The sequence below is a fragment of the Ciconia boyciana genome, chromosome 1, assembly GCF_034638445.1.
Source record: "Ciconia boyciana chromosome 1, ASM3463844v1, whole genome shotgun sequence".
NCBI classification, from domain to species: Eukaryota; Metazoa; Chordata; class Aves; order Ciconiiformes; family Ciconiidae; genus Ciconia; species Ciconia boyciana.
The window spans coordinates 128,267,384-128,280,896 of NC_132934.1; the positions used below are offsets into that span (position 1 = coordinate 128,267,384).

The 13,513-nt window shown below is 35.4% G+C and overlaps 1 protein-coding gene across 2 annotated transcripts in view; it reads left to right on the forward strand.

Moving 5' to 3' along the window:
• The window catches only part of DMD (dystrophin), a 1,150,282-nt gene that overhangs the window by 716,714 nt on the left and 420,055 nt on the right, over positions 1-13,513 (forward strand). For both annotated transcript variants that reach the window (XM_072848384.1, XM_072848392.1), the window contains one exon: positions 10,887-11,034. In XM_072848384.1, the coding sequence (XP_072704485.1) occupies positions 10,887-11,034 (148 nt within the window). The remainder of the gene's footprint in view (positions 1-10,886; positions 11,035-13,513) is intronic.

Below are 13,513 nucleotides of genomic sequence, written 5' to 3' on the forward strand. Positions count from 1 at the left end.
TCTGAGAGTTTCAACATGTTAATCCAGTTTTCATAAATAAGTTGGAATAAATATTAAACTGCTTGCATAATAAGAAATGTGAAACAGATCAAAACCATTAAATTCTATAAATAACTGAAACTGATCGTAGGATCACTAGACACTAACATTAACATAGTAGTGGTAGTCTAGCAGATTTAATGAATGACAATTATTTGGATCATAAAAGGACAACTTAATTAAAAACAGACAAGAAAACAAACCAATCTCAAAACAATTTGATAAACCTGTACTGCTCTTCAGTAAAAAGAAGCTGTTTTTTAAGTTTTAAAAGGTCAAATGTTGATCCCAAGCAAAGCACAGACTTAAAACTGGCTTTGGATCTCCTTTCTTTGGTACTGAAGATAAAGGGGTTATGCTTGAGCTATGTTTGTGTAGGATGTTATCTTTCATTTGCCTTTACCAAAGAGTTTCAAAGCTGTAGAAGTCTGAATTCAGTGTTTAATGTTTCTGTATCTTGCAGCTTAATCCATCCAGCTAAGAATTAGGTGAGAATGTAATTTTAGCACATCGAGTCATTTTATCTTACTGCAAACTTTGGAATAGACCAGGCAGTTGAATAAAGTGAAACTTGATTGAAAGTCTGATACACTGATAGTTAGCAAATTGGGAATTTAATTGAGTTTTTGTTAGCATTTTGCTGCAAGCATCAGGTTTTAGAGAAGTTTGAGTTTGTACTCTGGAACAGTGTTACTCAAACTGAAAGGGAGACTTTGGAGACTAGGGGATGTTGCAATGACCTCTTGAATAGGTGCTACTAACCCCAGGCAAAAGAGTGGGGAAAAAAACCTGTCTGTTTCTTCCTCTTCATACTCCAGCAATCATTTTCAATATAAAGTCTTCTAAACTGCACCGTCAGAAGATCTCTCTGCCTTTTGGTCCCCTGAGATGCATCGGGCCATATTATGCTGTGCATGTCTGTGCAGAGTCGTGCCACGGGGACATTCGAGTTTTGGATGACTCAAGGAGGCAGTGGCTTGCCATCAGGGCACTTGTGTGCACTCAAGTGCCTGGGTGGTGGCAAGCCCCAGGGCTGCGGTTGCAGTGTGGTGCTGAGCCTCCCACTGCAGCAACGCATGGGCCAGGCAGAGCTAGTCAAGGGAATATATATCAGGAGGAGAAGCAACATCTCACATAGGAGCTTGATAAGGTGAAGGCTCATAAATGAGGTTGTCAACAGACTTGTAACAGTGGTGCTGGCTGGTCTTTGTATTTTTCCACCTTTGTTAAAAATTTCTTGTGTAATTTTTGAAAACAGATGCCCAGGAATTAGATTCCTTTGCTGTTTCAGAAGTAATCAGTTTGGGATTTTTTCTTCATCACAATCTGACATTTGTTAAAATTGGGTTCTGTTGCATGGAAGAGAATTTTTCATTATTTTAGCTGCAAATACATTTGCACTTTTAATGAGCTTGAACCTGCAGACTGTCTGTTCAGATCTCTACTCAAGCAAGTTTGAAGTAATTATGGAAAGAATGACAGAACAAAGGCTGTGTACCAGAATACTTTCAAATACTTTTCTGGATATAAAAACACAAGCTTTCTGTTCTAAATAAAAAATAATTGTTATAAAGTAAATATACTTTTTCATAACTTACCTTCATTAAAGTATTCTTTTTTTGCCATAACACACTAGCTACCAGTGATTGGTTTCCTTCACATGAACACTCAGTATATTGAAGGCTGTGATTACCTTCTCATTACAATTTAAAAGCTGGCTTAGGATGAAGAGTTTTCATGACAGTTAAGTCAATAAATATATTTTTTCTTTCCAACATAAAATTAGTTACATATTGAATTTTCTGAATTTTCTTTTTTTGACTGTTCAGATTTCTTACAGTAAATCACTAGAAAAGAATCACTCAGATATAAACTTGCATTGTGTTTACAAGTAGTGTAGCTAAACTTCTTACTGTTTAGTATTTACATCTGACTTTTCTAAAGTTTTTGTGATATTTTTCATTTCAATTATTTTGTTGAAAGTTCCTTACCCAAATGAAGCATATTTGCACATTCTTTAGAGAAAGAAAGAAAATTCATTCTGTCTTAGTAAATATTTTCTTTAAATTGTCAAGTTACTGTTTTGGTGGTTTCTTTAAATTCTCAGTAACAACTACTAAATGCACTAATTCCTAATCTTAGAAATACCATAAGCACAAAATCAACAGCTCAATGTTCAAAAAATAAAAAGGCACCAAAACATTATTGGAAGTGCAAGTGGGAATATGAGTCACAAGTGCAGATCTGTTCTACTCCTGTGATTGCATATTTTCTATCTGTAGCTGACACCTCCCAAATAAGTCCAACATCACTTGTGTGCAGTTACAAACTGTAAACATCTGATGTGTTTCACAAACTATTTACGGGTTGCTATGGTATTGGTATCACATTGTTGACTATGGGGAAAATACATGAGCTGCAATATGCATTTCATATGGTTTCTAGAAACTGTAAATGAAAATATAAGCTTACTTGAAATGGGTCATGAATGTTTATGTAAGAGTTAACCATTATAACTAAGGATTAATGATAGTAAAAACCAAAAAAAACCTGTCCAGGGTATTTTGTGGATACCATAAGAATTTATTATTGATTCAGTTTAATACTGTTAGGAAAACTAATCCGTAATCTATGAAATACCATATATACAAAATGCTATATAGGAAAAAGAATTCATTTAATTAATTTAATGTACTACTTAGTATTAAATATCAAATATTAATACATTTGCTTCCAGAAGTATAATGTATATAAAATTCATATAAACAGCTGTGCAGTCAGAATAGCTCACCAAGGGGCCTTATGAATTTAGATATACAAACAGAAAGCTGCCATGTTTTAATATGGAAAATACAAAGTAATGTGCCTGAGAACAGCAGTCATGTAGAAGACCAAAAGTTACATATGAAATTCTATACTTCTCTGCTATGGTTTGAGAATTTTCCATCAAACAAGATGGGTTACATTTCAGGGTTAATGAAATAAACCATCTGCCGACAGAGAAGCAGTTTAAAAGCTCTTTGGGAACTTAGGCTGGTTTAAAAGGATAAGGCAGTAGTATATAACAGCATGCAGGTCTATGTGGGAGATGGATCTGCTTGGCTCCATAGGACCAGCTGCTGAAATGACATCTTATTCCTCGGTCACCTGCTTATGCAGCAAGATGTACTCCCAACTGCTTTCTCAAGAGCTGCTCTGTCCATGGCTGAGTCAACTGGTGGCTCATGCTCCTTATTCCAGTTTGTTTAGGCTTAGATTTGGAAGCCCATACTCCCTTAATAACAATTTGCTGTTAATTTGTCATTGCTGCCATGAATTTAAACACCTAGAAATTACATGTATCTGTTGTTCCAAAGGTAATTACAGTGATAGAAATCAGCTTGTTCAAAAGGTGCAATCACTCATCAAGTTAAAACCTTTTATTTGATTAACTGGTTCAGCTAATATAGAGAGTGCTTTATTTTAGTGGCTTGCATAATATGATACTTGTCATGCAGGATGTTATTTATAATAGAAGTAGTGTTCTAGCAGGCCAAGAACAAATTGTAAAGTAAATTATGAAGTGCACCTGCAGCTCCTGTTAATTGCAATGGACCTTTTAATTACTATACTGCATACTGTTCTTGACAAGGATAAGGAAGTAGACCTTTATGGAACATTATTTTGTTGGTCTCAATTCTGAAACCCTTCTGTGCATATATATATATATAAAGTAAACATCTCTAAAAGAATTCCTGGAAAGTCTTAGGTTGAAAACATCCCACATTGCTCAGATAATAAAACTCAGTCCTACTGATCAACATTTAAATTTGTCATCAAAGTAAAAATCTTTCCTTCATGACTAGGAAAAGTTTTAAATGTTTTAAGGGTTGCAGTTGAATTCATAAGGGTGATAAAACTGACAGTGTACTTAAGATGAAAAAGGAATCTTGCCAATTGCTATCTCTGCTAGGAGACAAGAAATCTTTTTGATTTCTCATTCAAAATACTATACAACTCAATAATTTTGCTCTCAGGTGCATTGAGTTGAATGCTCTGTGTTTTCTGTGCCAGAATTAACATATTTAAGGTTGTATCTTTCTCAGGTTTATCCTTAGGGTACCATCACATAATGCCTCCACTGAGCTATGCGCTTTACAAATGAGTAGAAGTGGTAGGAAACCAAAAAAGTAAAGCTGTTGCTGAGAGCTTAGGCTCTGGGGAATCTGGTCAGGCTGAGGAACAGAGGTTTTATTGTGTAGTTCATGGCGTAGCATTGGATGACTGATTCCCAGACTTCCACGTAATCAGGGCAGAGGGGGACACTGCTTCAGAAATATTTGAAGTTGCGCTTCTGCTTGTAAGATTACAGGGAGCTAGTTTTTCTTCATTTTTCTAGTTACAGATCTCAGCATAGATTAGCATCTGACTCAGTTTCACAAAAATAAACATTTCGATTAGCTGGTTTTAGATAACCTATTTTGGCTTGAGAAGATCATTTGACCTCTCAAGTACACATACGCTTCGTAGTGAAGAACACTGTAATAAATGCAATGCTGTAAAGTTGGTCCTTCTCTGCATGTCCTATACAACCCAAATGGGTAAGTCTGTATGCATCAGGAAGGTCCAGAATTTCTGGCTGCATAACAGTACTCCGTAAGAGATTCAGAGCTGTAGTACCTAGGCACAAGAAATATTAGAGTCCAGCAGCATCTAATATTTCTTTGACATGGCTTGCATTTCCAGAAATCCTAGACAAACAACATTTCCTGAAAACAGTCACGCAGGTTGCTGTAAGAAAATTTAAGACAAAACCAGGACAGTAGGGCTGTTAATTGGCTGCTTTTGCTATTTATGGTGTTCACTATTTTATGTATTTGTTTGTATAAATGTAAGTATATGTGCGTATATATATGTATAACTATATTTATGTATTTATATTTGTCTATATATGCATGTGTGTATGTATATACATATATAAAGACATAAATAGTTTTGGAGGATTTTGTTGTTTTTACAGTAAATATCTTCTCTTTCTTTTTCCTCTGAAGAACAATTTGGCACCAGTGGCTTTTGTTTGTTTAATCTCTAGGAAGTTGCTGTGGAGTAATTTGTTTATGAGCTTAAAAAAGAGCATAGTGGGCTCATAGGTCTAGTAAATATTAGAGTATACTGTGTTAAGAACAAAAGCAAATAAATGTTTGCTGATTTAGAATTCCATTCTAGATCTAAAGCAGGAACTTGTTCTAGAACTTTCACTCAGAGCTTGTTCAGAGCAGCAGAAATTTGCCAAGCATTTCAGTTAATATATTAATTTATTTTTTAAAACAGTGTTTTCATGCTCTAAGTGTAGTTATGAATATTGACTGTTGTGTATTGAAAATATAATTTCTCTTTGGTAAGATGGTGAGTCATTTTTAGAGTGGAAGTTGTTATTGGACATCCAGTAGAGCAGTTGTCAGGTGTTTTTTACTGATGCCTATTTAACTACACAAAACATGTTGGGACTCACTGTCACGTTCCTACTGCCTTTATCATCTACAGAAAACATCAACTTTTTAATTAGGACCCCTTTTGATGGAGGCCTGTGCTGCAATATTTTCCAGCTTTGAAGCACTTGTGAAACATAAAAATTACATTACATAACAATGATTGCATCACCTTTGCTTATGGCTTTACACTATCAACAATTCTTGTTCTGCAGTAGATTTCTTGACTAAACAGTTTATGCTATTTAATAGCATTGAGTTCCTATTTCTAAAAGAATCACAATTATTACCCTTCCTATAGATCACCCTGAATTTTAAGTCTATGATTAGGTGTGATTTTCATGTTCTGGATCACGAAATCTTGCCTTCATTGGTCCTCTTCTTTGACTTTCTGGTATTTTAACTCAATTCATCAGACAATAAATCTAGCTGATTACTTAACTGATAAAATCTCCATCTAGCAGGCTTTCCTCCTCTTCTCTCCTCAGAGAAAATCAGTGTTACCCTTGTGAAAAATCAGCCGCTGTTGGCCAAAAGGCTGTGGCCAAACATTAAAGTGGGTTAAATTCAGCTACCTAGTTAATCAAATAATTATTCTTTCTAATAAATTGCATTTTTTTAAAAAAAATAATTAAATAAATCAATACAACTAAACAAATGATCTTATCAATCAACATTTTATTATAGCTTTTTTTTTTTTTTTTTTTTTACAATAAGCTCACAGATTTAATTTTGGAACATGTATTTTCTCATCTGCAGTTACAGCATGTGAAATCATAAAAAGGAGCTGTTTTTGAAGACAACAGTATCTTTAAAAGTTGCAGTGTTGGTTTCTGAAAGCACCTAGAAATATTGGCAAGAATTTTTTGCCACAAGAAAATAGGACACAGTGTATGTTGGTTTCCAAAGTCCACTCATGTCAGTGCAAGTCTTTTCTCTGGCAATATAAAGAAATGTAAATCTTTATTGCTTAATTTGTCTATTGCAAAAACCTAAACCTATTTAATTTGGAGGGGGGGGGGTGCGCAAGGTTTTGTCTAAATAGCTTAATCAGGGAGGGATACAGCCTGAAGAAAGGAAGCAAAGCACAGCATCTCTATGTATTTCTCCAGATGGAAAGAGCTGCTGACCCCACTGGTACTGATCCCATGAGGCAGTGGCTGGCTGTCCATGCTGTGCTAACTTCTGTCGCAATGTGGTTGCAGCTGCTGAGGGACAATGTATTCTATTGTGAAATATCTTAACTTCTGTCCTGTGCACATCCTTAAAACTCTTCGATGTGTGGTGGTAGTAGAAAGTAACAAGTGGTTTGACATTTGTCAATTATTACTTTCTGAAATCTTTTTAAATCTCTTGGACTTTCCACTAGGCCAATTTTATTTAGTCTCTTTATGCTTCTCTGTGATCTAATTCTGCATAAGGACCTCTCCTAAGCCTTGGAAATCTGTGCTCAAAGTCACATGTTTGGTTGTGAAAATTTTACTTCTGGTTTTCTTTGGGCTGTGGAGTACCATTTCATTCAGTTCCACTTGCAGTAGAATAATGAAATATAGATTGCTGTGTGAAGTACAGTATACATGAATGAGAATCCCCCACACAAGTGTGTGAAAGGTTGTTAATGACAGTGTTAATGTGTCCCCTTGCGGGCAGCTGGCTTTCCAGTCAAGATTCAAAGCATGGTGGGAACAGGGGAAAAATGTAATCACCCAAGCTCCATTTCTTGACTTGTGAATTAAGGTTATTTTCCACAGCTGTGCCCATCTTTGCTCCCGACCCTTGACTGGTACAGTAGGGTTGTCCTTTCTTTTTCTATCAATACACACTTCCCAATAAGCACTTAAGAGTGTCCTCTTCCTTGTTTCCATAGTGTCTAGAGATGACTGAAACCCTATATACCCATATTGCTGTAGCCTTAGAGCATGCAACTCCTCACTACCTGGTTCTTGAACACTAGCTGACAAAAAATTGTCCTGTGTGAGGGTAAATTTAAAATTATTGCTTACTTAAAATTCCAGCTACAATCCATCTGAAATGCTTCAGATAATAGCAATCTATGGATATATCAGCTGAGCTAGGAAAAAAGCATCCTCCATTTAAACCTGTACTGGCTTTTACTAATCTCCTTTACACGAACTTTGTATATTTATTATGACTGAATGCATGATTTGTTATTGGACTTCGTAATACTTAATAATACATTCTGCACTTGCTTTTCCATATATATAATTTTTTTCAGCCTTAATCACTGCAAATCCATTTCCTGAAAAAGTATTAAGAATATTTATAATTCACAACCAATATTTCAAGAAGAGCTTAGTGCTTTTTTTCTTATCTAAATGCATTGAATTGACTCAGGAAATAAAATATCTAGCACTTAATTGTAGATGGAGAGTTTTAATTATCCCATTCATTACTATCACTACTACATGCTTAAATAAATTCTACAAAAAACATTAAACTTGAAGATAAACAAGGAAATAATGCTTCATATTTTAGAAATGAACAGAGAACATCTTTAAACTGTGCTGTAGAGAAAAGACCTTGAAAGTGTGAGCTACTTATTCATAATTATTTGGAAGCATCAATGCATAATACTGTTTTATAAGGTTTTCTTGTCCAAGATATTCACTGTATATATTGTTGAAGTTACTACTTTCTTAGTTTTTTTAACTACAAAGGAAAGGATGGATTTAGGACAATAGTAGGAGACACTTTCAAAAAAATGTTTGGTTCTTGTAAATTGAATGGAAACACTTTTCTTTTTCAAGAACATCTGTGTAGCGATGCCTTCTTGCCTGGCTTTTGTCATCCAGGAAAGACTGTGTCGTATGCATGGCAGCTATCGTATTTTTCAGGTTTCCTTCAGATGTGACACGTTTAGTGCAGCCAGACTGTGGAATGTAGCAGCTTGGTAATGAAGTCTGGTCAAGAGTGCTATCTTTGGTACTTTACTCTGGTTTTTAATCTGCTATTTCAGAGAGGGGTCTGTAGAGCCTATAGAGTGTTTGTCCATCTATTATAGCAATTCTCATCTTGCAAGGATGCCATGTTAAGGAAATGCAATAACCACCAATAAGATGGAAGTCAGAAAAAGCACTAGCAAAACTTTTGCTAGTTTGCAAGTTGTATAAAATAATAGTTGAATTGTATGCTCCTGGGTTTATTTTATAATAGTTGGCATTCCAACGACAAGACTTTCCCTCCTCAAAAATCTTCATCTATAAAAATTTCTTGTTTATATCATGAAGTCAGATGATTCTTTTACTGTGAAATGAAATTTAATTCAGCTCATATGCTTATGCCCCTCCTCACTACTAGAATTTTCACTGCTGATGAATTCACTGCTTCTCCCATTTTACACTGTAACCAGGATGATGTTATTTAAAAGGAATTTTACAAATCTTACAGTTTTTCATCCTTTGTTTTCCCTCTAACCAAATGCTTTTACTTAAAACATTAAGGAAACAGCTTTCTTTCCTTGTAAATAAATGTTTCAAATGTGGAACACCTGAAGGCACTTGAATACTTTTATTCTCTGGAAATTACAGTGAGGGGGAAAAAAAAGTCATAAAAGATTTTAACGACTTAGTGTTAGGTTTTGTGGATTTGGATGTACAAACTTCTGTAAGATAGATACTGACTATTGGAAATTTCTAAATTTCTGTTCTGCTTGAATAAAAGCTTTTAATCTATAGTTTCTAAGCTGTTTGTCAGACTGCGTATGTGTTCGTGTGCGCAGGCAAGTGTGTCAAGCAGCAATTGTTTTCAGTATTTTTTCTTAGATGATGTGAAGCTGACACTTTTTATTGATTCTCTTTTGCCTGAAGCTTATTCACATGGCTTTTCTAAGGAGACATCTTTGCTTAAGTCAGCCATCAGAAAACAGTTTCCTAAAAGAAGAAAAATAAATTTGTAAATAAATGTTGGTGTAGTTTAAAATAAGTGTCATTCCATTTGAATTCTCAGAGTGTTCTATCGGCACTGACCATCATGGCAAGTATGGGAGACCAGAGAAAATTAAAACCATTTTAATTCTGCTTTAATACATTTTTTGCATTCAGAAATAATATATTAATAATATTGACCTTGATTCTCCACTGTAATGTTGAGTTATATTCTTAAAACACTAATACAACCTCTTATTATGTGTAATAAATGACCTAACCTCTCAAACTCAATTGGATCTTGGAAATAACAATTATCATTTAAAAAAAAAAGAAGAAGCTGTTTTTACGTCTTTACTTTGGTCTCAAGTAACCTTACTAAAATAACAGCAACAAACCCTCCCTATTATTATTTAATAGGTTATTAGTTATTCTTTAACTTTATTAATAATTATTTAATCTTTCCACACAGGTAAGACTCAATGTAACCTCAGTTTTGTGAATAAGTTTGGAGGATAAATTACAAGTGATTTATACAAAACATAGTTTTTTCTCCTTCAGAAGAGATCCGCCCATAATGTTAATCCCAAAGGGCTCACATTCTGCCAATGCACTTCCCTGCTGCCCTTGAAATTTTTCTCTTGTATCTCTTGATAACTTTGGAAGCTTAGGCACAAAAGTTCAGATCTCCATATATTTATACAGTCATGGTGAAAGTAGTCTTATCTGACTTTAGGCACCTGCAATGTCTATGTCCTAGTTGGTCATCTGGATTTCCTTTAATTAATAAAAGAAAAAAGTTGTACGGCAGAATTGATCTCTTCCTATTGTAGTCATCTAAGATGAATCCATGTACCACACCCTAGAAATGCCAACTGGCTTTCAGTGAAGAGAATCTGGGTGAGAAATTCAACAGCTGAGTTGTAGATGTAGACAAAGTAGACATCTAAAGTTAGATGAGATAAATCCTATCCTATTCCTTTTTACAGACTACAAACCTTACCTACTTTTTGTGGATCTCAACTGGAATGCTTTACACAAAGTATGTAGCATGGTCACCAAAATATCTGTTTGTACAATATATCCAAGTGGGTTTAAGTGTCAGTTTTTATACATTCAGTTTGGTAAAATTTGGTGCTGGAATTCTTAGTTTCTGACTCTGGGCTTCCTTGCTGTTAGTTCACACAAAAATCTGGTCTGAATTAACAGTTCTAGTTCTGGTGTGCTTGTTTGCTCCCCGCCATATGTAATCCAGAAGGTGAATTTAGTGACGTTGCAAATTATGACTTGAGTTTTTCTTTTAAAATACACTAATGCCATGTTAAAAGGGTGCTGGTCTGATCATTTTGATATGAAAATATCTACGGCACACTTTTAAAAATAATTTGTATAAATGATAATAATTTGTTTTCCTTAGTCTTTCTTTTTGTATGGATGAGTGCTTCAACATAAAAAATAAATGTATAGAAACATTAATTTCACATTTTTATTACAGGCTAGAGGAAGAAAAGAATATTTTATCAGAATTTCAAGAGGACTTGAACAAGTTGATTTTATGGTTAGAGGAAGCAGATAGCATTATCGGTATTCCCCTTGAACCAGGGAATGAAGACCAGTTGAGAGACTGCCTTAGCAAAGTAAAGGTATCGTGAGTTTTATTCTTAATGTTTTCTTAATTTATCAGTTCTACATTGAAGAAAAAAAACAAAGCTATTTTCAGAGAAGGCTTCTGCCATCAAACAGCATTCATATAACTTTTTTAGATAAATCAAAGCAGTGGAATTTCAAAACCCAGGTACAAATATATACTGATCATACTAAAATTGGAAAAGTAATGGAAAATGTACTGAAAGGAAGATACCTATCCTGTCACTAGGTAATTAATCATTATTTTTTTCATCCTCATTTCTTAATTCAGAATTTGACTGTTTTATCTGTAAAACATTTCTCTATAGGTGTCTTGTTAATCTTTTATAACTTCAGTATTTCACAAGAGTATCTAGAATTGCATACATAATTATAAATGTCAATGGTCAAAGTATCACTGCAACATTTTTTAGACAAAACATATAGGTGAATTTTTAAAAATGCTTTTTAAAAAACCCAATAGAACCCAATAGCAATAGAAGTTGCTCTGTTTAGTTTCTGAAAAGTCTAATAGAATGACTATGTTTAATAAATTGCGTAATAATAAATTGCATAATAATAAATTAAACTGTAGCTGGCAAATGCATATTACTTATAGAATAACTGCCTACAGGTTTCCTGTTCTCTCTTGAGGATAAGGACCAGTTATCCTTTATGCCAATCCAAGTTGAACAAATTCAGCAAGGGATGGAACAGAGCACTAAAGAATCTGAAGGAAAATCGTCAGAGTTTCTGCTATCCTTCTTTCAACAAAATCTGAAAAAACTCTAAAAGATTCTTTAGTAAAAATCTATCTTCAAGTTTCTTTTTAAATAAACAAAAAATAGGATAAATAGTACTGCATAGCATTTGAGGAAGTAGAGACTTAAGCATGTGCTGAGTTTGTCCCTCTGACTGTTTAGTATAAGATGTCAGTGAGTTGGACAGAGAATTTGTGAAGCTTTGCCTCTATTGTCGAGGATATCAAAATGAAGGCAAAGAAATATTTATAAGGGGTATTAGATGCATCTTATAATTTGCAGACATGATTACAGGTTTAAAGTCTACATTGATTGTTTAGAACCCTCAAGGCTCCCACTCCTCATTTATACACAAATATTTCCCAATTGTAGCATTCCCAAGGGATACATAATCCAAAATTAAAGGTGTTAGCATCTCTTATTTGTATCTCATTTTTACAGCCCATCTTGTTGTTTTGGAGCTACACAAGAGAATACATCCTAATGCAGCAAATAATAATGCATTGGCTTGCACTGTGGCTCATTTCATACCTACCTGATTTATGTTAATTAAAAAAAAAAGAACTTGAAGAACTTTATCTTTTATTTACATTATCCTTACAGGATCATAGAATCACAGAATCGTATAGGTTGGAAAAGACCTTTAAGATCATCGAGTCCAACCGTAAACCTAACACTACCAAGACCACCACTACACCATGTCCATAAGCACCTCATCCAAACGTCTTTTAAATACCTCCAGGGATGGTGACTCAACCACTTCCCTGGGCAGCCTCTTCCAATGCTTGATAACCCTTTCAGTGAAGTAAAATTTCCTAATATCCAATCTAAACCTCCCCTGATGCAACTCGAGGCCATTTCCTCTCGTCCTATCACTTGTTACTTGGGAGAAGAGACCAACACCCACCTCACTACAACCTCCTTTCAGGGAGTTGTAGAGAGTGATAAGGTCTCCCTTAAGCCTCCTTTTCTCCAGGCTAAACAACCCCAGTTCCCTTAGCCACTCCTCATAAGACTTCTGCTCTGAACCCTTCACCAGCTTCGTTGCCCTTCTCTGGACACGCTCCAGCACCTCAATGTCTCTCTTGTAGTGAGGGGCCCAAAACTGAACACAGTATTCAAGGTGCGGCCTCACCAGTGCTGAGTACAGGGGCACGATCACTTCCCTAGTCCTGCTTGCCACACAATTCCTGATACAAGCCAGGATGCTATTGGCTTTCTTGGCCACCTGGGCACACTGCTGGCTCATATTCAGACAGCTGTTGACCAAAACCCCCAGGTCCTTTTCCACTGGGCAGCTTTCCAGCCACTCTTCCCCAAGCCTGTAGCGTTGCATGGGGCTGTTGTGACCCAAGTGCAGGACCCGACATTGGGCCTTGTTGAACCTCATACAATTGGCCTCGGCCCATCGCTCCAGCCTGTCCAGGTCCCTCTGTAGAGCCTTCCTACCCTCAATCAGATCAACACTCCCGCACAACTTGGTGTCGTCTGCATGTATTACTATATTACTTGATATATCAAGGTACTTTGACAATATAAGTTTGCAGTAACTAGATACATGACAGAGAAATGGCACATTTAGATGATGCCTTGCATAATTTGGCTTTACTTGTTTTTTTTAATGAACGTTCTTAATTATGAGGTTAAACTGGAGGGCTTTTCACTACATACCATCTGGGTGATTGTGTTCACAGCATGGAACATGTTAAAACCCTTCTCCAAAGTGTTTGCTCTT